We start from the raw sequence: 26,590 nt of genomic DNA on the forward strand, positions 1-26,590 counted from the left end.
CCTGTCACATTAGAGATGGGCTCAAATAGAATGAGACTGGGGTGAGGCGTATCTGCCGAGGTCTAGTGTCTACACAGCTGCTGGTAGCATACTTCCCAGCACAGACACACTGTTGCTGTGTGACAGATCCACACAAGCAGGGAAAACCAACGAACTATACAGGGGAAACTGTGAAACTGTTTATGCGGAAACTAAACATACTGAAAACAATAGAGATTTGTTTTCTCTAGTCTCTTTCTTTCTGTTATATTCATATTTTACATATAAGAGAGTGGTTGCAACACTGAAAGACCAGCTTAGGTCTGTTAACAGGGTTATAACAGAGTTTTGTCCCATCTGCACTGGAATGCGAGTCCATGCTATAACACAGCTGAGCTGCAATGATGTTATACCGGTGTGCCTTAACACTGCTGTAACTGCAGGCTGATCTGTTCAAACAAATGGTTTTGGTTGCCTCAGTTTGTCGGTACTCCATTTGAGTCCTCTTAAAGGGGCCTGGCATTCGAAGGGTGAGTGCTCAGCACTTTGTTACTTTTTAATATAAAGGCGGTCACACAAAGAGGATCTTAGGGCCCACCTAGACTAGAATAACAAATAACAATTACAACCAGTTACAACGACATATTCCCTGACCCAGTTACAACATGGTTCCATTTTTCAGTATAGACAGGACATTTAACTGCATCCCCAAACTCTACTAAAACGTTGGACTTATCTAAGCCTTTACCATGGATTGAAGACGTGTAAAAAAATGGCTAGGTGCCATCTGTTCCCTGGGAGAGCTGTCTTGTAGCCGTGTCCCCAACTCGTGTAGATTGGGTCTAAAACTGCTAGCAAACCTTCAATAAAATCCAACTACTGATGATATTGCTAATAATTCTCAGCACTTGTGATCTGTAGACCTCACAGCACATTCTTATAAAAACTCCTTTTCCAGGCATTGAAGTCAGTCTGCTTCTCTGTTTGCACATGCATGCTACAGCTTCTAAGACAACCAAATTGTTTATCAGAGTTACAATTTGTGACTGTTGCTTCTGTATTTAATACCGAAGCTTTGCAACACCTCTGAACTGTTACAAGTGGGAAATGCTAGTAGAAAAGTTTACAGTGCCTTCTAACCTCAAGGAGTTGAGAAAGGGAGCTCAACCCCTTGCAGCTGACCACATTTTCTATTCCCCACAAATGAGATGGCCAGGTCTAGTGCTCCGAATTCAAAGGAACAGAGGAATAAAAATATTGAGCTCTGGCTTTTTTTATGCACTTTTGGGCCCAACTGAGGTTTATAATCACAGCCTACCCTGGAGGGGAAATAGAGAGGCCGTGTTGCAACAGGAGACCCCAGGAGCAGCTCTGGTGATCTAAGGTTACACAGCAACAGAGGAAAAACAGTAAAAAAATTAAAAAGGTAAATGTTGTAAAACCACAAAAACTGGCAGAAGGACCTAGAGGCAGGTGTAGTACTAGAAACTACTTTTTAACCAGAGAACCACACACTAAGATCCTCCTCACCTGATGAAAATATTGATGATGGAACAATAAGAAATACACTTACGTTTACATCTTGACCCAGCAATTGTGCATCACTTCTGGAGAGGACATACCGACGGTGGTTCTGATAAAAGTTTTGCAGACGATAGTACATAAAAACATCACCCTAGAATTCAAAGGAGAATAACATAGGATGAGGAGAGCATAAACAAAAGAGGTCATGTTACAAACTGTTGAAAAAAAATATCAGGGGAGAGGGGGGCAGACAGCCTGATGGATGTGGTGTTAACTACATTTCAGCTGATTATTTTAGCAGAAACATTCACTTATCTTGGGCTTGTGGGTGGAGCATGGACAGAATACCATCATTTCCCCCACCCATTGCTTTGGCATCGCTGAATGGAAGGTGCTATGAAACAACATGAGTCATTCCATTGAGGTCACAGTCTTTTTATGTGGAAAGGTTGCAGGATTGGACCCACAGTTTTCTAAATATGTTAAGATTATTAAATTCAATTATCAGCTTTTTAAAAAAAAGAAATGTAAAGTGAATTTAGCACTTGCGAAAGGTGCTGCACTGAGAGTTGTGTAGATTAAGGATAAAATTTTCAAAAATGCTTAGGAGCCTAAGTCCTATTTTCAAGAGACTTAGGCACTTTTGGCTCCTAAATCCCTTTTGAAAAGAGACTTGGGGCTTGTATGCATGGTGCCACAGACCAGTTAATGGGGGTGTGAACCGCAGAGTGCTGTAAGGGCCCCAGGAACACCATTCAGTACTGTACACCTTGCACTGATGTAGTCTACAGGATTATGTTAATACACACTAGGTACCATTTAGTTTGCACCACCAGGGTCTACATAGGCCCAGGTAGACAGCAACATGCTAGAGTATTCTGCAGTTCACACCCCCATAGGCCTGTCTTTAGTGCAGTGTAGACAAGCCCTTTAGCCCTTTTGAAAATTTTGAGTCTTGAATCTACAGACCAGATCTAATACAAGCAGCAGAAGTACCAGTTTGTACATGCAATATGGGAAACTGACATTTTTACTTTTAATTTTAAATGTTCTTCAAACCTTGACACATTCTTACGGCTGGAGGATTTTCATGTCTACTGCTTTTACAGCTCCTTTCACTCTGAAGAACCCTAAAGTTGTGGAAAGAGCTACAGGAGTTTTACTTACCAAAAGTGGCCAGGGCTTCAATTTTATGTCTCATCTGAAAGAAGATCCTACCCCAGCAGCACAGTACCAACTAACACCAGGGTGTGGCACTGGGTCCCTACTAGGGCATTGACTCATACTGATTCAGAAGAAAGAGAAGTCACCTCTTGAATCTCCAGCACTTCTTGCAGCATCTGTTTTCACCTGTGAGGTCTCCAATTTAAATATTATGCAGCCTGATCTTGCTTAATTTATGGGATTTGCCAAAATGAATAACAACAATGGCAAAGGCACATATTTTGGATGTAAGGGGCTTTAGGTTTGTGAAAGGTATTGACAAAGCCCTTCAGAAACTGGCTTAGTGTCATTTATAGGACAAAATTTCTACTTCTTACACATACAGAAATACAGGAACGCTAGTCTATGGTTGGTTTCGCACATTTACCTACCAGCATATTCTCCTGCAGTGTGAAGTGCACAGTACAGTTGCATTCTTTATCCCAGTTCGAGGAGTTTTCACGCAGTTTTGAACAATTCACACATATGTCTGAGTAGTTAATCTGTCAAAAAGATAAGCAAGCAAAGATTATATTGGGGTATGCAAAGTACGGCCAAAGCCCCGTCAGGGCTTTGGATCTGGCCCGTGGAATTGTCACCCCGGTGGCGCCACGGGCTCTGCACTGCTCCTGGAAGCGGCTGGCACCATGTCCCTGCGGCCCCCGAGAGAGTGGGGGGGGCAGAGGGCTCAGTGCGCTGCCCTCGCCTACAGGCACCGCCCCCTGCAGCTCCCATTTGCCAGGAATGGGGAACCACGGCCAATGGGAGCTTCGGGGGAGGTACCTGCAGGCAAGGGCAGTGCATGGAGCCCTCTGCCTCCCCTGCCCCAGGGGCCATAGTGCCAGCCGCTTCCAGGAGCAGCGTGGGGCCAGGGCAGGTGTGGAGCCTGTCTTAGCCCCACTGCGCACCACTGCCACCCCGGAGCTGCTCCAGGTAAGTGGCGCCGGGCCGGAGCCCACACCCCAAGCCCCTCCTACATTCCGCACCCCAACTCCTGCACCCCAACCCCCTGATGCATCCCTCCTGCACCCCAACCCCCTGCCCTGAGCCACCTGCCACACCTTGCGCCCTAACCCCCTTTTTGAGCCCCCCTCCCACACTCCACACCCTCCTGCACCCCAACCCCCTGCCTTGAGCCTCCTTGTACACCCCACATCCCTCCTGTGCCCCAACCCCTTTCCCTGAGCCCCTTCCTGCACACCACACCCCCTCCCACACCCTACACTCCCTCCCATAACCCTACATTCATGGCCCTGCATGCAATTTCCCCACTCAGTTTTGTCCATCCCGGATTATATGCTGTAAAACCCCACTTTGGGAAAAACTAGATTCTCAGCTGCCAGGGTCTACAAATGACCCTCTCTTCAGGTCTGCTCAATGTGGGCATGCACACGACTGGGGGTAAAATTTTCAAAAGCATCTAAGAGACTCAGAAACCTAAGTCCTATTTTCCAAAGTGACTTCAACACTTAGAAGCCTTAATCTCATTGGATGTCAGTAAGATTTAGTCTTCTAATTCCCAAAGACACTTTTGAAAACTCTATCCCTAACTTAAATCCTGTTCTTGCTAAGGAGCCAGTGCCCCCCCACCCAAACACACACACAAAGGGAGTGTCTTGCACTGCTCAACAGCACTCCACCTGGCTGATGAAGCAATAAATCGAACAGACTCTCAAGTAACTTGTGGCCTGCCCTTCTCAGCCAGAAAGATGATGGTCTCAGAGTGAAGGCTGCAACAGGGATTCAACCACCACCACCACAGGGGGTAAGCATACAGATCCAGATTCTCTGCTATGCCTAATATTCCCGTTGGGGCGCCCCGATTCTCCAGCTGGCTCTCTGCCAGCATGGAAGGAGTTTAAATTGCCCTGAGGACTGACCTGAATTCCATCAGCTGGTAACAATCCCTAGGGGCTGTCTGCCAGATGACAATACCTGGAGTGCTCTGGATTCCTACCCTCTAATCCCGAATTGCAGGGGGGTTGCTATAGGACCCAGTTATGCTGGCGCTGCACTCACCACCGGGCACCCTCTGCAAATAAACGAACAACAAACAAGGGAATCCCCAGTTGGAGTGTGGGGGATGAAACCAGTTTCTGCTCTTTTTGTGCCACCTGAGCAGCACAAAGAGAGCAGAGCAGTGGTGAGAGTCAGGTCCACAGTAACTGTGGCAAACACTATACTGAAAATAGCATTATTTTCTCACTCTATTTAATATTTTGCATTTATTTAGCACCTTTCATCCAAAACAAGTGCACTTAATAACTGAAAAATAATACCATCCTATCATCACATTTAGCAAAAATTTATAATAAGGACTTACAATTTCTTTGTCTTTTTATATTTTTATCCATTACAGTGTACGCTCAGACTACAAAATATAAAAGGCAAAGTTTGGGTTGTGAGACCATCCTAATGGATAAACAAGCCAAATTTTTTTCCTGTAAGGTAACTGGCCCACGCAAATCACCATGTCCTATTTTGTTTGGTTTTTTCACCCCACAGGCCAAACAAAGAAATAATCTCGCTGTCCTTGTCAATTCTAGTGGGTGCTGTATACGGTATGTACATCACAGATGGCAATGTGGTTTAGAGGTTTGAAGAGAGAACAGGGAGCCTAGTGTGCTGGCCAACTGACTTGCTGTGAGACCTAGTGTAAATCATTCTGTGTTTTAACATTCCCCGCCCCCCTACTTTAAAACTGATATTAAATTACCTAATTACAGCTAAAACAGGTTGAATTATTCATTGTGAATACTATGAGTTGGAGATTTATTCCTCTTTTCTGCTCACAAGTCAGACACAAACCAATCTTGGTTTGTTTGGGGTTTTTTTTGCTGGTCTATTCATTATCCAGGGTGTGTGATTGGTACACATAGTATTGTACTGCTTCCCAACTGGATGACAAATTTCCAAAACTAGAGAAAAACACATAACGCACTTCAAAAACAATTTATCAGCCTAGTAATAATTTTTGCCAGAATTGTGAAACTTTCAAGATTCATGATCATTTACACAAATACTAGCTGTCTAAACACTCATAAAGAACAAAATAACAGGAGGTAACAAGTCAGTGGATTGAATTTAATACTTTGATTTTGAAATTGGCTTTAATATTCAACCTGCTCTACCTGCAGCAGCCATCAGTAACACATGAGTAGTCTCTTTGTTTTTTAGGATTCTGGCTTGGCAAATATTTATTGACATTTTTTAGTGCCTAACAATACCAAAGTTACCACAGTTTATTTCCTCCTCTAAGCACAGGGACAAATGACAACGTCCCAGATATTGCCATCTGGTAAATTAGCAAATGCTGACTTTTTAATGGTGACCACTTTCACCTGGGGTATTGTGGGTTTTCTTGACAACCTTGGGTAAAGGGAGTACATCCACAATTAAATTACTACCCCTCTTTGAGCCACTCTCTAATAATACTCATCAAGAAAACCCCCTGGAACAAACCTGGATTTCTTTGACACTTCTTGCATACAATATTAGGCAGATTCCCATGAGGAGGCAGAAGAGTCCAATGGTAAAGAAGCTGGAGAGGACAGTCGGAGCTGTGAGCTTGGGCTTCCAGGCTGGCAGTTTCTGTTGTTTAAATGCGCTGTTATCTGGACATCTGGAGGGACATTCCTGTGTTCCTTGGCTGTTCTTATTTTTCATGCTGTTGCCGTTGGAGAAGGGTGTGTGTTTTGGGGGGTGGGGATGGGGTAAGGGTGTCTGTGTTAGACTTGGTCTCAACTTAAAAACTCTCTCTGATGTTGGAGGCTGTGTTGTTTCTATAAACCTTTGTTACTTCCTGTAATTACTCATTAACTAGACCTCTCTTCCTCAGTACAGGCTCATCTTGTCCGTTGGTGACCTCAATCACCTTAATCAGCTGGTGCTATCAGCCACGGTGTACTTTAGTCAGAGTCACAGGGACTGCACCCTAGACACTCCGGATACTCTGGGAAAGTCACTGAGAGTCTTTTTCTGCTGCACCACTTAGTACAGTAGAACCTCAGAGTGACGAACACCTCGGGAATGGAGATTGTTTGTAACTGAACAAAATGTTATGGTTCTTTCAAAAGTTTACAGCAGAGCATTGACGTACTGTACTGTGTTTTCTTTTTTTGGTCTCTGCTGCTGCCTGATTGCGAGTACTTTCGGTTCCGAGTGAGGAATCTGATTGACTGGTCAGTTTGTAACTCTGGGGTTCATAACTCTGAGGTTCTTCTGTAAAGAGTTTATTAGGTTTCACTAAGTTCTGAGCTATTGATCACTTGCAGGGGCACTGCCTGCTACTTGAAAGGTCTGTACACAGTCTGATCCCTTACTCCGTCTCTTCCCTTTATTTCCATAGTCACCCTAAACACAGCAGTGCTATCAAAAGCAAAAATGGCTTTTACAAGAGAATGCTGTGTTGGATGACAATGCGAAAGGCTCCTACCCAGTGAGTGTCCCTGCTGGAGAACTTACCAAGGCAGGAACTGCAACGCCCTTTGTAAGGGCACAGCGTTTGGAGAGTTGGTATGGCCCCCTTTGAGTTCTCCAGTGCTAGTTTTGGTACTGTGCACCTTTCCCCTTTTGCACTGGGAGCACAAGATCCCAAAAGGAACGATCATTGCATCCTCTTCTCATCACCTCACTTTAGGCCTGACCACAATCTAGTCAACAACGTAACCAACACAGAAGCTGCAGGTCAAGGGAGAGATCTAGCAATGTAGTAAGTGGCTTGACAGAACAAGAGCTAAAGAGTTCAGACTGCATTCCACGGTATATTCCCTCGTACTCACTGGCTGACATGCATTATAAATGGAATTTGTTAACAGATCACGGCAATGTTTGATTACATAAATTCCTATTAAATCATCCATGTACAGGCAGTTTTGACTTTTAGCCAAAAGCACCCAGAAATGTTTACTAAAGACTTTCTTTCATTTTTCAATCCATGTGCGTGTTCCCTACTACTGATACCCATGTTTTGCTAACTAGTCCAATGAACATGTTTTGCTCTATATGCCAACACAGCCAAGGAACAGCAAATTGTATCCTGACATCATAGTAATCAACATTAACTAAAATTCTAGTAACAAATTCTTTATTTGCTGATAATGTGGAAACCAGCTAAACCTCATGAAAAGGGCTATAGGATTTTTACTCACTACAAGTGGTCAGGGCTTCAGTTTTGTGTCTATTTGAAAGATGGTCCCTACAGCAACACAGTACCCACTAACAGGTACTAACGTTGATGTGCAGCGTGGTTGAATTGTATTCAGCAAATTTTGCCAGTCGTCATTACGTATCACGTGATTTGTCAGCGGCAGATATGGTCATGATTCTACAGCTTCTATCTCATGACAATAGCAACACTGGTTGGTGGGATCACTCACATGAATAAGAGCTGCAAGATTAGACCGTTTTTATGCTGTAGGTATCATGGTAATTTTCTATCTTAAGAAGCACTTAGCCTTCAAAGTTTTCTGCCATAGCATGAACAGTGGTGAGAGTGCAAGAGCCACTGTTATTTTCCAGCATGCATCTTTATGATATAATGTAGTGACAGGGGTTGTGGAGGACAAGAGAGCTCTAACTCATCAACACGCTGTGGGGGTAGCTACATAAGGTACTAAAGGAGCGATATGGCTAAAACTTCTTGACTAACTCTGGACCGGTTTCTGTAATGGCCAGATGCCTTCTGCATGCTAGGGAGCAGCAACAGTGAGGGTTGGGAATTTCTGGGCCAGAGCTGCCCAGAACTGGCACGGGCTGTCTTCTATCACTCCTAGAGGGGGAGTGAAGGTGTCCTTTTGGAAGAGTGGAAGGAGGGGACAGAAGAAGAGTGGCTGTGGGATTCACTCAGGACAAGTGCACTCATCCTCAGTGTCCTAAGGGTAGTAGAGAACCCACACCTACTGTTTTACATGCAACATACATCTAATTTCAGTATCATACTGTTCAGGCAATAACAATCTCTGGTACAGAATCTACATGCAAACTTTGCTTTATTATAAGAGGGCCAGAAGCTGACAAACATTGTAATATGCATTTCTGCTAAGCATCTCAGAAACGGAAGAACTGAGTCCAGTCAGCCACTGAACAGTTGCCTACTACAGACAATGAGAAGTGAAATACAGCTGTAAATTGCATTCGTGTTAGTTACACCATTAAAAGAGTCCCAGCTTCACAGAATTCTCTCTGCACAGCTTTATAATTCCCATTTCCAGAAGGTCAATTGCTTCTCTTCTTATCTGGAGGAAACAAAAATTAAACAAGACATGAAGTAGGAAGATTACTGAAAGTGCTCTGCACACACACACCGTTATTCTGCTTAGCTACACGAGTTTTATTAGAGGCTGAGTAAAGGAGAGACCCTCACACACAAACGCAAGTTTTACAAAAGAAACATAATAAACTCTAGAAACTACCTATTTAGATGAATGTCTCTTAGCTTATCTACTTTTAAGACCATCAGACTAACAGCATAGCAAGGCCAAGAGCTCCACTGCAGTTATGGTTACACCAGGGCTTTCATTATAACGCCATTGTCAGCTCTGACTACCTTACAGAGTTCACCTTTTGGGCTGAATGTTTCCAGGCTTCAGCTCAGCCCAGAGAGGAAGAGATGAAGGCTGTGGGAAAAGCCTGGCAAATTTCTGTTCTGCCCTTTTTGAGTTATATAAAGGGGGGGGGAATAATCTCTCCATTTGAAGTACATTTTAAAAGCTTTTTTGCTCACGCAACTTGACTAGCTGAACTTCACAAGCTGAAGTGTTTGGTTGGGTTTTTTTTTGCGAACAGGGGCTGCTAACAGGGAATTTCGCAAGGGAGTTTGGCAGGGGAGTGGGAAGGGAGCGGGGGTCCCTTGTCGGTCCTATCTTTGCCCCTGTAGTCCCCTTAAAACCTATAAATCAAACTACATCCAAAACCTCTTTCTTTAAACCACCCTTTCATTAACTAGGAGACGATGCAGGCAGAAGCCCAGCAGCAGAGTGGGGGCTATCCAGTTTATTGCGCTGAGTGCAGCATGTATGATTACCTGCCCTGTGGGCGGGTGGCCTATGTGTGCAGTCGGTGCAAGGAGCTCCTGGCCCTCAGAGACCACGTACGGACTTTGGAGGCCAGGGTGGCAGAACTGGAGGAGCTAAGAGAGGCATGTTGATGAGGCTTTCCGGGACACTGTAGAATTGTCCCACCTCCGGTCAGACAGCCCCTGCGCTGTTGAGGAGGAAGAAAGGCCCAGGGAAGCAGAGCAGTCAATGGGAGCAGAGGGAAACCTTCCCATAGTTGGGACCCTCCTTCCAGATGGTGCTGGGGTTGCCTCTCGCACTGAGGTTACCTCCCTGGGGGAGGGTACTCCAGTTTCTAGGAAAAGGCAGGTGTTAGTAATGGGAGATTCGATCATTAGAAATGTAGATAGCTGGGTTTGTGATGACCGGGAGAACCGTATGGTGACTTGCCTGCATGGTGCGAAGGTTGCGGATCTCTCGAGGCATGTAGACAGACTTATGTGTAGTGCTGGGGAGGAGCCAGAGGTCGTGGTACATGTAGGTACCAATGACATAGGGAAGGGTAGGAGAGATGTCCTGGAAGCCAAATTTAGGCTGCTAGGGAAGAGACTGAAATCCAGGACCTCTATGGTGGCACTCTCAGGAATGCTCCCAGTTCCACGTGCAGGGCCAGATAGGCAGGCAGAGCTTCAGAGTCTCAATGCGTGGATGAGACGAAAGTGTAGAGAGGAGGGGTTTACGTTCATTAGGAACTGGGGAAACTTTTGGGATGGGGGAGCCTATACAGGAGAGATGGGCTCCACCTAAACCAAAGTGGAACCAGACTGCTGGCACTAAACATTAAAAAGGTTGTAGAGCAGTTTTTAAACTAGGAGATGGGGGAAAGCCGACTGCTGCAGAGGAGCATGTGGATCGGACACAGACTTCTCTTAGGGGAGAGTCTGATGATAGAGAATCTCCAGGTTATAGTCAGGAGCAGAGGACGGAAGAGGATAATGTAAGGGCCGGATCAGATGAGAAACAGTCACATAAAATAGAATCTGGCACATCAGAAAAGGGCAGACAAATAAACAGGGACACGTTTTTAAAGTGCTTGTACACAAATGCTAGAAGTCTAAATAATAAGATGGGTAAACTAGAGTGCCTCATGTTTAAGGAGGATATTGATATAATAGGCATCACAGAAACCTGGTGGAGTGGGGACAATCAATGGGACACAATCATTCCGGGGTACAGAATATATCGAAAGGACAGAACAGGTTGTGCGGGGGGAGGAGTGGCACTATATGTGAAAGTAAATGTAGATTCAAATGAAGTAAAAATCTTAAGTGAATCCACAGAATCTCTATGGATAGAAATTTCAAGCTCTAATAAAAATATAACTTTAGCGATCTATTATCGACCACCTGACCAGGACAGTGATAGTGATGATGAAATGCTAAGGGAGATTAGAGAGGCTATCAAAATTAAGAACCCAATAATAGTGGGTGATTTCAATTATCCCTATATTGACTGGGAACATTTCACTTCAGGACGAAATGCAGAGATAAAATTTCTCGATACTTTAAATGACTGCTTCATGGAGCAGCTGGTACGGGAACCCTCAAAGGAAGAGGCAACTCTAGATTTAATCCTGAGTGGAGCGCAGGATCTGGTCCAAGAGGTTACTATAGCAGGACTGCTTGCAAATAGTGACCATAATATAATAACATTTAACATCCCTGTGGAGGGAAGAACACCTCAACAGCCCAACACTGTGGCATTTAATTTCAAAAGGGGGAACTATACAAAAATGAGGGGGTTAGTTATACAAAAGTTAAAAGGTACAGTGAAATCCCTGCAAGCTGCATGGGCGCTTTTTAAAGACACCATAATAGAGGCCCAACTTCAATGTATACCCCAAAATAAGAAACACAGTAAAAGAACTAAAAAAGAGCCACTGTGGCTTAACAACCATGTAAAAGAAGCAGTGAGAGATAAAAAGACTTCCTTTAAAAAGTGGAAGTCAAATCCTAGTGAGGCAAATAGAAAGGAGCATAAACACTGCCAAATTAAGTGCAAGAGTGTAATAAGAAAAGCGGAAGAGGAGTTTGAAGGACGGCTAGCCAAAAACTCAAAAGGTAATAACAAAATGTTTTTTAAGTACATCAGAAGTAGGAAGCCTGCTAAACAACCAGTGGGGCCTTTGACGATCGAAATACAAAAGGAGCGCTTAAAGACGATAAAGTCATTGCGGAGAAACTAAATGAATTCTTTGCTTCAGTCTTCACGGCTGAGGATGTTAGGGAGATTCCCAAACCTGAGCCGGCTTTTGTAGGTGACAAATCTGAGGAACTGTCACAGATTGAAGTGTCACTAGAGGAGGTTTTGGAATTAATTGATAAACTCAACATTAACAAGTCACCGGGACCCGATGGCATTCACCCAAGAGTTCTGAAAGAACTCAAATGTGAAGTTGCGGAACTACTAACTAAGGTTTGTAACCTGTCCTTTAAATCGGCTTCTGTACCCAATGACTGGAAGTTAGCTAATGTAACGCCAATATTTAAAAAGGGCTCTAGAGGTGATCCCGGCAATTACAGACCGGTAAGTCTAACATCGGTACCGGGCAAATTAGTCGAAACAATAGTTAAGAATAAACTTGTCAGACACATAGAAAAACATAAACTGTTGAGCAACAGTCAACATGGTTTCTGTAAAGGGAAATCGTGTCTTACTAATCTATTAGAGTTCTTTGAAGGGGTCAACAAAGGTGGACAAGGAGGATCCAGTGGACAAGGTGTACTTAGATTTCCAGAAAGCCTTTGACAAGGTCCCTCACCAAAGGCTCTTACGTAAATTAAGCTGTCATGGGATAAAAGGGAAGGTCCTTTCATGGATTGAGAACTGGTTAAACGACAGGGAACAAAGGGTAGGAATTAATGGTAAATTCTCAGAAGGGTCAGTCCTAGAACCAATCCTATTCAATTTATTCATAAATGATCTGGAGAAAGGGGTAAACAGTGAGGTGGCAAAGTTTGCAGATGATACTAAACTACTCAAGATAGTTAAGACCAAAGCAGATTGTGAAGAACTTCAAAAAGATCTCACAAAACTAAGTGATTGGGCAACAAAATGGCAAATGAAATTTAATGTGGATAAATGTAAAGTAATGCACATTGGAAAAAATAACCCCAACTATACATACAATATGATGGGGGCTAATTTAGCTACAACGAGTCAGGAAAAAGATCTTGGAGTCATCGTGGATAGTTCTCTGAAGATGTCCATGCAGTGTGCAGAGGCATTCAAAAAAGCAAACAGGATGTTAGGAATCATTAAAAAGGGGATAGAGAATAAGACTGAGAATATATTATTGCCCTTATATAAATCCATGGTATGTCCACATCTGGAATACTGTGTACAGATGTGGTCTCCTCACCTCAAAAAAGATATTCTAGCACTAGAAAAGGTTCAGAAAAGGGCAATTAAAATGACTAGGGGTTTGGAGAGGGTCCCATATGAGGAAAGATTAAAGAGGCTAGGTCTCTTCAGCTTGGAAAAGAGGAGACTAAGGGGGGGATATGATAGAGGTATATAAAATCATGAGTGCTGTTGACAAAGTGGATAAGGAAAAGTTATTTACTTATTCCCATAATACAAGAACTAGGGGTCACCAAATGAAATTAATAGACAGCAGGTTTAAAACAAATAAAAGCAAGTTCTTCTTCACGCAGCACACAGTCAACTTGTGGAACTCCTTACCTGAGGAGGTTGTGAAGGCTAGGACTATAACAATGTTTAAAAGGGAACTGGATAAATTCATGGTGGCTAAGTCCATAAATGGCTATTAGCCAGGATGGGTAAGGAATGGTGTCCCTAGTCTCTGTTCGTCAGAGGATGGAGATGGATGGCAGGAGAGAGATTGCTTGATCATTGCCTATTAGGTTCACTCCCTCTGGGGCACCTGGCATTGGCCACTGTCGGTAGACAGCTACTGGGCTAGATGGACCTTTGGTCTGACCCGGTACGGCCATTCTTATGGTCTTATGTTATGTTCTTATGATATTTTCAGACTACCTGAAGGCTCAGCCTCTATACTGTTTACAAAAAGAACAAGCGTAATGGGGTTACAAAAGGGTCTGAAAAGCTCAGTGGGATGCTTGCAGATTAGGGACTTTTGTCAACCTTGGGAGCTAGGCTAGTACTTTGTATTGCAGCCAATATCTACGTAGTAAGTTCTGGTGAGAAAACTTTGTCTATAGGCAGTTTAGACTGTGAAGCCAGACTGTATTGGGCTCGTTATGCTTTGGCAGAGTTTAGAAGTTCTTCAGGAGAGAGCATTGGAAGCTCCTCTAGCCTGATTATTCTGAATGTCTCCTTTTCTCTCTCTCCTATTTAGGGTACAGGGAGGGGCAAACAGGGACATGAACATACAACAACTTTCCCTAATGTGATGTTAGGGTTACACATCTGCCCAGCGTTAAGTTAGGAAATGTGGAAGAATACATAACTCTGCCTGTGACACTGCAAGAGCCTGGCATCAGGATGTCCCTGTTCTCTCCAGATGTGGTGGGGTCTAGAAACAAGGCATGGGAGGGCTTTGGTTTTTGTTTTTAAACTTGTGAGTTTATTAGAACTCCACCAGGTAAAAAATTAACCCTGCACACCAACGTGTCCAAGAAGGGCTGCTCTCTGCGTTGTTCTTAGCCCACAACCTCCGTCCGCTCTGCTGCCTTCTCCACTCCCACCTGGAAATGAGGTGTGTGTGCATTTAGAGGAAGCTGTGGGCGCTTCACACCTCCAAAAAATCAGGCTATGAGTTTTTCCATACGCTAATATAAAAATATGCTTGTGTTTCCAGTGCTCCTTGGCTTCCATGTATTTAAACAAATAGTACTCCCATATTTACAGTAAGATGCAGTAATAATGAATCCTGTTAATTCTACAGGACCAAGAGTTATTCTGCAAACAGAAGTTATTGAAGAAATCAGGGTCATCTTGTAAAAGTGCCTCTGCCTGGTCCCCAACTGTATTGGTGCAATTTTGCATACATGATTAATTATGGATACAAAATAATTACTACATCATTTGACTGAGTCTGCTAATTGAGTTGCTAGCAGTTACACACTATCATCACTCCCACCTTCACTTAACTGTGGATATCAATTAGTTGTGTGATTTTTGCAGGTCCACAAACTGGAAGCCATTTCTGAAAATCTGGCGCTATCATGTTATTATTTATTACTATTTATAGTGTTCTTGGCATTTTACACAAAAGTAGGAGAACAAGGTGCCTGGCTCAATGAGATTTGACTTCAAATGTAAAGTCTTGCCTTTGCCAGGATCTGTTGGGATTCACGATTGCCCTGTTATGACATTTTATCTGTAATATGTTGAGTGCAGTTTAGTACATACCTTTCATATAAATGATTTTCCTGAACTCTTTCTGGCATATGAAGTAGTACAAAGTATTGTACTACAAGATGCTTCACACACGTATTCAAGACTGTTGGGGGAAAATCCCGTATGTTGTGTTATCAGAGACACAGCATGTGATTGAAGGCTGTTCCATAATGCAGAAGATGCACAAAAGGGCAAAGTTGGTGTTACACATTCATCCTTAACTTGCACAATTCCTAGGCTTTTAATTTTGTATTCTTAATGGTACATTATTTTTTTCTAGTTAAATACAGTTCGAGTCAAAATTTTGTTATCCAGGCAGCATCCCTGCAGAACAAATGTTTAGTTAATCTGTAAGGAATGGCTAGGAGGCCTCAGTCTCAGGTTTGCAATAGCACAGGTTCAAATCTAGGTAGATCAGCCAGAGGCTGCAGTTTGCTGCCTGTGGCTGACTCACAGAAACCCTGGTCCATCTGTACTCCACATGAGCCCAGAGCACTTTTCGTAATAGTAGAGCTTTGTGCCAGTGTCCTTTGCTAATATTTCTGTGGTCTGTTCATCAGTGTCCAAATGGCTGACACATCCGTTTTAATGCAAGTACCCTATCAAACTCACACCTTGAGATGTCTATTGATGATTGACCACAAGGGGGAGCCTCTTTGCTTCATTAAGTGAAGCTGCTCTTTTTGCAACTTGATTTCTTCAAGGTATTTTAGCAGACACTGTCGTTCATCCTGGAGCATGAGAAATACAACCTTGCGAACGTGATGGTGTGTGATACAACACACTCAAAAACATGTTGAAATACAGAGCAAGGTGGGTGACAATTTTCTTCCTTGTGAAAGAGGTCTGTGCTGCCTGTGAAAGGGATTGTCCTCTGGAGGCTCCAGACACTGACCGTTTAGACGTTACCTATGCATGCACGGGAGAGAGGTAGCCTTTTCATACTGATTGGAGAGACTTGTGGTCAGTTCTCTCTCTAGGCTGAATCCTGGTTATCTATATAGCCTACTACATATCAAATAGCACAATACCACAGCACAACGCTGCACACCTAACAATGCGAGTGCTGCAACATGCCACTGAAAAGCACATGGAATTGTCAGGATGAGAAGGCTCTACCAGTGGCTTACAGACCCATGAGATGTGCTGTTCTATGGTGTCATATTGTTCTAGACAAGGCTGTAGTGTGATTCAACAGGCCAATGTGCTCCTTCCATCTCGGAGTCAGTAAATGTGTCCTCAAAAGCTGCTGAATCTTATTTCCTTTTCTTCAATTTCTGAGGAAAATTTTCCTCCCAGGAGCTGGTTGCTGAGAGTCTCTGGGAGGGGCAGAACTACTAGCTCACAGACATCTGAGCAGGAAAAATTGGTAGAGGGCGCTGGAACACATTGGTACTGTTTGCTGCAGCTCATGAGATGAGAGATGAAGAAGTGAAGTGCCTTAGTTCGGAGTTGGAGAACCCAGGGTGCAGAATTATAGGTAAAATGCTAATTCCTTTGTGTTCCTTGAGTACTGATACCAGAAGTCAGTCTCACAGAAGAAAATCCTGACTTCCCAGCATTTCAAGTGTTAACTACGTCTAGACAGAAAGGTTCATATAATTACGTCATTGTTTAAAAAGGTGACCATACTGTACCTCAGGGATATCAATCATTCTCCTTAACTTCTGATCTCTCCAGTTCCAATCCAAAACCAGATACTTCAAGGAGTTCAAGCTAAGGCCATCTGAAAAGACAGTGCAAGTCTTACTATAAAAAAGGTAAAATGACATGTGCTTATCAAAATGATTTTTGACTTTTGCATCCTTTGCAGTCTGTTCCCAGGGCATTAAACATTAAGCACTACATTTGCTGGTTGGAAAACTAACGCAATGACACTGTAAACGTCCTTACCACATAATCCCATGCCTTTTCAAGAAGATAAACACAAAAGCAGAGCAACTGCTGTTGCCAGGCTTGTCAAGAGCCAATATCCTGCCTGCAAAGAATTCCCCAGACTTCCTCTTCATGAAACCACAGGAGCTGAGTTTCCATGGCTGACGACGAACTGGTAAATTATAAGGACTTGAGCCAACAAGAGCCTATCAGTGGAAATTGAGGATGCTCAGAAACTTGCACAATCAGGCCCTAAATAAGCTTTAGACCAGCAGCACTGCAAAGGGCTTTGGTCATCTTCCATCTGAATGGAAGGAAACAAGGAGGCAGATGGTTCTTTGGGAAATGACCTTCTGCCAGCCCTGCTAACTCTTCCATATCTAGTGGGTGATGTCCACAATTTTTCTTGCTAGCTTTTTCTCAGTAACCTCCCGTGGCAGCACTGAACTCTCAAACAGCTCTAGACATGAAGAACACATGGTCAGCTTCTGGTCCTAGCCCACTGTCTCTCCTCTTGACATATCTTTGGGCTGATGCAGCAACATCAGCTCTATGACGTGCTGTTGAATTGGGATATCTTAACACTGTTGTAAAAGACAGCAACAATGAAACATCTCACTGTTCCTGTGCTTCCTGGAGGAAGAAACAGTGAAGTCCCATGCCAGAGCCAGCTCCCACCCTTGAGCAGGGTATAGCTTGGCCAAATGACCTGAAGAAGGAACTAACCATGACAGGACTATGGTTAGTATCCTGTGATATCTATGCTACATTTTGTTTTTATTGCAAATATCTATTTAGGAAGCAAAATATATGGCAGGAAAAAAACTTAGATTTGGGAAGGAGAAGGAGGGTTAAACAGATAAACTAACTTCCTGTTCAAGAACTTCATGCCTGGCAGGAGATTGTGAATAATAAACTGAAAGACCAAGCAAATGCAGATTTTTTGGGAGGGTTTTTCAATAAAAGCTTAAATTGAACTCAGAATTGTGCATAGCATAGTTCCTTTTGTCTAAGCCACTGTGTTCAGCTTCCTGGATTTTTAACTTTATATTCTTGACCTGCATTTGAGAGTAGATCGCCAAATTCACTGACTCAGGTTAGTCCAGAACCTTCAAACTCTATTGAAGTTTCACTTATTCTGCCATGTGCAACATGTCCATTACCAGAGCCCATTCCAGCCTCCTTTCCTACCTTGTTTTACTAGAGCTTTTATTCTTCCAGGTGTTCCTACACCCAGGTGGATGACACCATTCTCCAGCATGTTCATCTGTTCTTTTATCTAATTCAAGGACAGAATGAGAAGATGTTGCATCAGAAAACCCACAAGTGTTTAGGATTCCCTCTTAAAGAACATTTTATTCCACATTGGAGGTAAATTCCAAGTAGCACAATAACTCCTCTTAAAACACCATCTAAAGCCAGGTCCATATGGAGAAGTAGTGCACAGCAAGCTGGGGTATAATCTACAGTATTCTAGCCTGCTGCACGTAACTGTCCCAGTGGGCCCTGCTACCATGCATTAAGAGTCCCATAAGCACATTAAGGAACTTTTAGTATATAGTACTGGGGTCCACACCGACAGTTAGCGTGTGGAAGCTAAAGCACGGTACATTCAGACAGCAAGAGACACACTGTTCATCTCTCAGATTGTAAACCTGGTACATATGGGGGAAAGGCACAAAGGGCAGTGAGGTGTCCAACTCCCTCTGATAGTCAATAACTGAAATTCACTCGATTGTGCTTTTCAAAATCTGACCCTGAATACTTTTTCTGAGGTCTGAATAGCATTGGCCTCCCAACAATTAAATCAATCCTCTAGAACTAAATGGAGAGCACACAACCTGGGGAAAGTTAATGCAAAACTGGATTCACACTAATCTGCCCAAGACTGGAGAAGGATGAAATATACTGTGTGTGACATTTAGCTGATTGACAGTATTTATATAGAAGGCCAAATTTTCACCCAGGGTCTCTGATTTCCTTGCTTCCTTTCCCATCATTTGTACACACAAACAGGCATTTGCACTGGGTGTCTGAGCATCTCACTACCTGATTTGCGCCCATCAATGTGGGTGAAGGTGGAGTCTTGTGGATGGGAACACATGCACATGCTTTTTGGTTTTGGTTTTTAAGCAGGCACAAAATCAGAGGCTGGTTTGAGACACAGAATGTTTGACTGGGTACCACGCAGGTTACTGATGGATGTTCTGGTCTTAACGTAGGTGCCTATCCTGCACAAAAAACCCACAGGGGCATGAGGAGAGTTTGAAGTGCAATCAGAGGAAGTGCTTGGTTGAATGCCCAGAACTGTGCTGTTGGGGTACAGAAAGGAAGCCCTCTTCTAAAGAAAGGAGCTATGTCCATGAAAAGTATCATTACAATATCACACCAAAGACAATGGCATGTGATTGGTTAGCTATTTCACCAAAACTAGTGCAGAACTTGCTTACCTTTTTGTGTTTTGCAAACAATTTAATAACTTTGCAGTCTCCTTTGAATGCCGTCATTGACCTAGTAGAGGATAAATTAAAAATAAACTCAAACATCAGAACTCGGATTCTGTGTGTATAACAGGCATAAGAGGAAACCAAAAATAGTTAAAACTAGTGTTTTTGAATGGGCTGTCTAAATGAGTTAGGTGCCCAATTCCCATTGATTCCTATTTGTGCTTTGAAAACATCCCAATGAATGATTATTTAAATCTATATTTGGTACTTGTAATGATCTACAGCCAGACCTACATACTAGAGGGCACAATTTAGGAGTAATTTACGTACATATTTTTGATAGATATTTATGTAATATTTAAAGAACATGTACTTTTACAATTGACTTATTTCAAGACTATTGACTAATCAATTGCCAAATTTAAATAAAAGAATGATTTCACTATTGAATTATAGGCACACCAGAAAGCATTCTGAACCGGAAATTCAAGTTATTACAATTTATTTATGCAATTATTAGGAAAATCATCCCTTCTGGGCTGTCATAACCCTTACTACACAAAGGAACCTTGATATCCACACCTGTGTAGACCACAACTCTTTTTATCAGAAGACCAGAATTGCATCCTAAGCCTTTGATTTGGGACATAGTTCTATATATAGAAAATGTCATGATCTGTATAATAAACTCAGCAGGAGAAAATGAGTATGGAGTTTACAAAACTCCAGTTGAAATAGGCTTTTTCCTGCACTTAGGAAGAAATCAATGCACCATTGACATGCAAGTCACATGTTAAAGCCTTCCTTTACAACCATGAAGTCTAGAAACTTTTTTTTTAAACAATACTGAGATTCAACTGTCATCATGTGAGTTCTGGAGCTAGGAGAGGAGACATGACCACAGTTTTCATGCCTTCAGCCCAGCCTTGCACTTCTCTGCTCTTCATTCCATGATGTATTGTGGGATAGCAAGATCTGCACCTGCTATTGGGAAAGCTGGGAGCAGAGGAGCCTGGATATTTGGATCAAGAGTACAGAGTGGAGAATGCAAACCACTGATCTAGCAATATGTGTTGCAGAAACTACCAGACTTCTCATCAAGAGACTGGGGAAAGAGAAACAAATCCTGATTTCCATACCTTCTGTTGGGGAAGTCAGGTTTGGGCAGGAAGTCTTTCAAATCTCCTGAATCAATATACTAATCTCATCAACCCTATTCCTGTGGAATCAAATGGAGCAAATACGCTTTTTTAATACTCCATCAATTCATAGAATATTAGGGTTGGAAGGGACCTCAAGAGGTCATCTAGTCCAACCCCCTGCTCAAAGCAGGACCAATCCCCAGACAGATTTTTGCCCAAGATCTCTAAATGGCCCCCTCAAGGATTGAACTCACAACCCTGGGTTTAGCAGGCCAGTGTTCAAACTACTGAGCTATCCCTCCCCCCTTTATGTGGATACACCAGAGCCTGTTCCCACAGTATCCTCACCCTGGTTTTCACAAGTTACAAGGCCCAGGGAGCATCGGGGCAGTAGCAGCACCTCAGCATAAAATTAACAACAATTGCTGGACAGGAACCAACTAAGGAGAAGGGTCCTGCAGACACCACATCAGTCTCAGAGAAATGAGAGAGAAAGGAAAGCGACCGTACAACAGGGTGGATCAGACACAGGAACGGCTACTGGGACAGACAGCAGGATGGGATGGGATAGAAGCTGGGACACGACCTACATGCCAGCAAAACATGGAAAACAAAAACAGAGCCCACAAAATCTAGAATCAGTGATGGCAAAGGGACAGAAAGCAGGAGAAAGAAAAGAACATGAGGAACCAGAGATGAATAACTGTGCAGCTAATATGACAGAAGAGAGAGGGAAACTCACACTTTTTCTGCTCCACTCTCCCAACAACAGGGAGTGCGGAATGAGACTTCCGCGCACTGTTAGTTACCGAAAGACTTTCCATGCCAAAGTAAGGGAGTAACACTCCTGTCCACATCGGGGACAATGGAAAGAGATGACAGAGACAACATCTCAGTTCTGCACTGTGATGTCACCCTACCAGCACAAAGCCCAACCTTGTGAAGCCAGCAGTGAGCTTAGCAGAGAACCTGAGTGAAAGACGAAGCTTGGGCTCCCTTCCCAGAAGGGACTAGAGACTTCAGCACAGCTGGAGCAGAGTGACTGGATGCACCGTCTGGTGGTTCAGAGAAGTCCTTATGAACAAATAAGTTCTGTGTATGAAGAATGAGTGTGTGTGCTGACAGGGATCTGTGTGCAAACAGGGGGAAAGTTCAGAGAAAATCCTACATCACTGAGGCTATGAAGATGTGGACCTTGTCCCTGTAAAACACCATATAGGTCAGCTCTGAAGTAAACACCCTGATCTCAGACACCCTACAGGCAGATGTTATTGTGACCAGGAAAGAAACTTTCCAGGAGAGGAGGAGAAGGGAGCAGGGAGCTAGAGGCTCGAAGGAAGGACCCCTGAGCCACGTCAGCATGAGGTTGTGGTCCCAGGGAGGGACAGGATCCCTGAAATGAGGGTAGAGACTCTCCAGACCTTTCAAAAACCGGACTGTCATGTCATGAGCGAAGACCAACCTGCCTGGGGCAGAGGGTGGAAGGCTGAAATAGCGGCCAAGTGGACTTCCATTGATGACAAGGACAGCCCTTGGAGCCTGAGGTGCAGGAGATAGTCCAGGATTACCTGCAGCAAAGCCTGCTCAGCACGGATATCCCAGGCTGAGGTCCAGCATTTGAACCGCTTCCACCTAGCCAGGCAGGTCGCTCTGGTGGAGGGCTTTCTGCTACCCAACAAGGCCTGTTGGACATGGGCTGAGCATTCCCGTTCCTCCACATTTAGCCATGCAGAAGCCATGCTGTCAAGTGTAGCGACGCCAGGTTCGGATGCAGAAGACCTGGTTCTGGGACAGCCGGTCCAGCCAGAGAGGAAGCTGCATTGGGGCAGCTGCCAGAAGGTCCAGCAGCGTGCTGAACCAGTGCCAAGGCCACGCAAAGGCTATCAGGATCATCTTTGCTGTGTCCTGTTTAATCTTCATAAGGACCTCGTGAATTAGTGGCACCGGCGGGAAGGTGGACATCAGAGCCCCTGACCATGGGAGCAGAAAGATGTCTGGAGAGGGGGCCCCTGTCCAATCTCCGGAATGAGCAGAACACGTGGCATTTCCGATTCTGACAGGACGCAAACAGGTCCACCTGGGGAGTCCCCCACCTCCGGAAGATCCCACTGAGCGCCTCCAGATGGAGCGATCACTCGTGCTGAGACGAGAAAGTCCTGCTGAGGTGATCTGATAACCCATTCCTGGCCTGGGTAGATGCACGGCTACCAGATGAATGACATGCTGTACAGAGAAGTCCCAAAGGCGGAGAGCTTCTTGCAAAGGGTCAACGACCTAGCTCTGCCCTACCTGTTGATGTAATACATCACAGCAGTATTGTCTGTCAGGACATGCACCACCTTGCCCTTCATGTGGGACAGGGAAGCTGGCAGGCCAAGTGAACCGCTTTGAGCTCCCTGACATTTATGCAGAGGGACAGATTGTCCCACGACCAGCGGCCTTGCGCCACTGGTGCTGTTGGTTGCTGCTCCAAGGCGGCGGCTGAGGAATGGACACATGGAGGCATCGGCATCACAGGTATGCCCAACATGCTCCAGTAGGGCCATTGGCCTGGCTGCCACAACGGCATCATGGCGGTCGACGCAGCCTCAAGTGCACAATCGCTCTGGTGCTGTTGCAGTGAGGGGCTGAATTTTCTTTCTGTACCAGAGGAATCACCTTCAGGTGAACACGGAGGGGCTGTCAAAACTAGCATCTGGTGGCTAACTGTCGCCCCAGGAGACTGTTGCCTCAAGTAGAAGGATCGGTGCCGGGACCGGGGCGGATCAGTACCATAACGGAGACCACTCCCACTCTCTGGGAGATGTGGATCTGCGCTGAGGAGACAGCTGGCAGGAGGATGATTGGTGCCAGCAATATGGTGACCAGTGCCTTCCTCTAGGCCAGTGGTTCTCAAACTTTTGTACTGGTGACCCCTTTCAACTGGCAACCCCCCCTTATAAATTAAAAACACTTTTTCATATATTTAACACCATTATAAATGCTGGAGGCAAAGTGGGGATTGGGGTGGAGGCTGACAGCTCACAACCCCCATGTAATAACCTCGCGACCCCTAAGGGTTCCCGACCCCCAGTTTGAGAACCCCTGTGCTAGGCGACCTGCATCGAGAGGGTGGAGACTGTGAGCACGGTGCTGGCGATGTAGGACGTCCCGCAGAAGACAGAGACCTGAGGCGTGGAAACCGAGAGCGCTGTCTTGTCTCCAGAGACTGGCATCGTTCGCCTGCCCTCTGGGGGGGTCTATACAGCTGGCTTGCACTCACCGAGAGCCTTTGCCATGTCCTAGGACACATGTGGTGCTGGCAGTGCTGGTAGAGGCCTCTGCTCTCTGGGTGCCAGGAGAGTCTGGGAAGGTGTCAGCCCTGCCACTAGTCTGGGTCCCCCACCGCTCCCTGGAGTCAGTGGCGGATCCCTTGGGGGGCTACGGGGCCCCAATCGGGCAGGTGTCCCCATGTGGCTCTGGTGTGGGCTGACGGTCTGAACTGGGTCCTTTGCCCTTCTTGCTCGGTGCCAGGGAGTCGCTCTTCTTCGACCACTTCGTAGGCACCGGCGACGGGGAGCGGTGCCGGGCAGAGCCCGGTGCCAGGGGTGTGCTGCACACTGACGCCGAGGTGCTCGGGGCAGAGTCTGGCCGGGAAGGCTCAGACGCTGGGCGGAGAGCAGCCTCCGTGAGAAGAGCTCTCAAATGGATGTCTCGCTCTTTCTGAGTCCTGAGACAAAAGTTCTCACAGATGCGACACTTGATTCTTCCCAGGCAATTCCCCCAAGCACTTGAGGCAGCTGCTATGGAGGTCACTAACAGGCATAGGCCTGCTGCAGTCAGAGCAGGGCTTAAAACCCAGAGACTGAGGCATGCCCCGCCTGGGGCAAAGTCCCCGCTGGGACGCTATCTCTAACTAACAACTTACTAACTACGGTAAACAAACTATTTACAAGGCCTTAAGACTCGAAAACTGAAGAACTACTAACCCCTATCAGGCGAGGGAAAGGCGCTCCAACTAACCACCACAGGCAGTAAGAAGGAACTGAGAGGGTGTAGGGCTGGCGACGCCTAATATATCGATGCATGAACACGGCACTAAGAGGGCGCCACTGCCGACCCTATGGATACCGCTAAGGCAAAAATCTCCGATGGGAGCGCACGTGGGTGCGTGCACACCTAAAATAGAATCGACATGAGCAAGCACTCGAAGAACAACATTCATTTGTTAAACAGCACTTATCCCGCTAAAAAGCAATAAGGTACAATTTGTTCTCAAATACATACATTCATGACGTTGGCATCTCTGATATTGGCAACATTTCCAGTAATCAGGCGGCTCAAAGCTGGCAGAAACCTCCACACATCTCCCTCTCAGTCACCAGCAAACATTTTCCCCTGGCCCTCACAAATATGATGCAAATTACAACTAACAGAAAGAATACGGGGCAGATGATCCACACTCCAGTCAGTGCATGTCACACACCTCCCTCCCGCAACCTGCCCTTTAGCCTACCAACAACATAGTGCACAGACATCAGCAACTCTGGGGGGACTGAAATAGCTCCTTGCTCCTGTCCAGATTTCCACCCTATGGCTTCATGAGCTAGGGAAACAGGCATTAGGGCTGGGTCACCTAGAAAAACTGCTAGTACATCCAGAGTGTCTAAGCTATGGGAGGGGAAAAAATGTTCCTTGTGCCATTCTGCAAACAGAGCTGGATTTGTGAAGACCCTGGCTTCATGGAGCAGCCAATATTTTATCACCAGTGTCACAATAGTTAGTATTTTTCTTTAAGGCCAAGCTAATGAAGTTAGGAAACTCTCAGCTTTCAGCAGGGAAAAAAAAAAAAGATTCTAGCTCTCATGGTTGCAGAGAAAAGATTGTACATGTAACCATAAAGACTCAAAAACACAGAAGACAGAATTCAAAATAAAGCTTATTCTCTGTAAATCAGTCCCTAAGGAGTGACAGAATCACACCCTCCAGAGCAGGCCTAGTATTCCAGGCAGGTGAAAACAGGACATTACACAGACCAGTGTTTCTCAACCAGTGAATCGTGACCCTGGGAAGCAGAGTCACAAAATCCAAGCGGGGTGGGGATGTGAGTCACTGAAAATTTTATTACAATCTATTATCACTGATGCATTTTCTTTACTCTTACTTTTATAGTGAAGAAGGGGTTGCCAACCTGAAAAGAATGAGAAACACTAATACAGGCCAGACACACTGGTCTCCACAGAGGTCCCAGAGCCCTGTGTTTCTACTGAACTTTGTCATAGAAAGGTCCTGACACTGTACTCAAAATGATAGTGTTGAGCTATGCATTTTTATGCACTTAATCTGTTCTTAAGTGTAATAGGCTGAATGTCTTTCTGAGAGCAACTATACTTTACTTTTGGTTTGTAACAAAAACAGTAGATCTATGCAGCTGAGTTATTAAGTTCTACTTTAGTCTAAACCAAATACCACAGTACCACGCTTTGGAGGAATGAAGGATATTGCATCAGTTGAGTCAGTAATTTTGTTGGCTAGCAAAGGACATTGTCCCAGTTTTGCCTTTATGTCTAGGGTTCCAGGCAAAACATCTGACCGGGTGCCAGTCTCAACATAACATTTGCTTTCAACATACTTAATGAGCTCCAAACAACGGAGAGCAGAACTGCAGATAATTAGCATCAGCACAGATGACTTCTCCTTGTGGTTTTTACGAAGTTTTGCCCATTTGGGACAGACTGCAACAAGAAATACAAAATACACAGAGAAAGCTATGACTTAAATACATATTGCAATGCTAAATTACACAAGTACATGATGAATAGCTGCCTGCCGAAAGAATATACTTACAGCACACTACTTCACAATCTCAGTTTGTAAAACATGTAAATTAAGATATTTCCAAAATATTAACAAACAAAATGTCTCATGTACCAAACAATGAAATATGATTATCAAATAGGTTACATTAGAAAACAGGTTACATAAGGGTCAAAATGCAGCCATTGTAAAAACACGCACAAATCCATCGACTTCATCTGACCCAAAATTTGCAATGCAATTT

The 26,590-nt window shown here is 44.5% G+C and overlaps 2 protein-coding genes across 9 annotated transcripts in view; both read right to left on the reverse strand.

Moving 5' to 3' along the window:
* The window catches only part of LOC123361673 (cell cycle control protein 50C-like), a 34,166-nt gene extending 27,681 nt beyond the window's left edge, over nt 1–6,485 (reverse strand). For 2 of the 3 annotated variants that reach the window (XM_045001738.1, XM_045001736.1), the window contains exons 1-3: nt 6,169–6,485; nt 3,099–3,209; nt 1,553–1,654 (exon numbers count right to left, since the gene is read on the reverse strand). In XM_045001738.1, coding sequence (XP_044857673.1) covers nt 1,553–1,654; nt 3,099–3,209; nt 6,169–6,372 — 417 coding nt within the window. In that variant the 5' untranslated portion in view covers nt 6,373–6,485. The remainder of the gene's footprint in view (nt 1–1,552; nt 1,655–3,098; nt 3,210–6,168) is intronic. The other variant, XM_045001735.1, reaches the window with a different exon arrangement.
* A 2,192-nt stretch (nt 6,486–8,677) lies between these two features.
* Nucleotides 8,678–26,590, reverse strand: part of CMSS1 (cms1 ribosomal small subunit homolog) — a 403,104-nt gene continuing 385,191 nt past the window's right edge. For all 6 annotated transcript variants that reach the window (XM_045001740.1, XM_045001741.1, XM_045001743.1 and 3 more), the window contains 5 exons: nt 26,162–26,264; nt 19,412–19,472; nt 18,153–18,240; nt 16,724–16,812; nt 8,678–8,942 (listed from right to left, as the gene is read on the reverse strand). In XM_045001740.1, coding sequence (XP_044857675.1) covers nt 8,859–8,942; nt 16,724–16,812; nt 18,153–18,240; nt 19,412–19,472; nt 26,162–26,264 — 425 coding nt within the window. In that variant the 3' untranslated portion in view covers nt 8,678–8,858. The remainder of the gene's footprint in view (nt 8,943–16,723; nt 16,813–18,152; nt 18,241–19,411; nt 19,473–26,161; nt 26,265–26,590) is intronic.

The sequence above is a fragment of the Mauremys mutica genome, chromosome 1 (assembly GCF_020497125.1).
Source record: "Mauremys mutica isolate MM-2020 ecotype Southern chromosome 1, ASM2049712v1, whole genome shotgun sequence".
NCBI classification, from domain to species: domain Eukaryota; kingdom Metazoa; phylum Chordata; order Testudines; family Geoemydidae; genus Mauremys; species Mauremys mutica.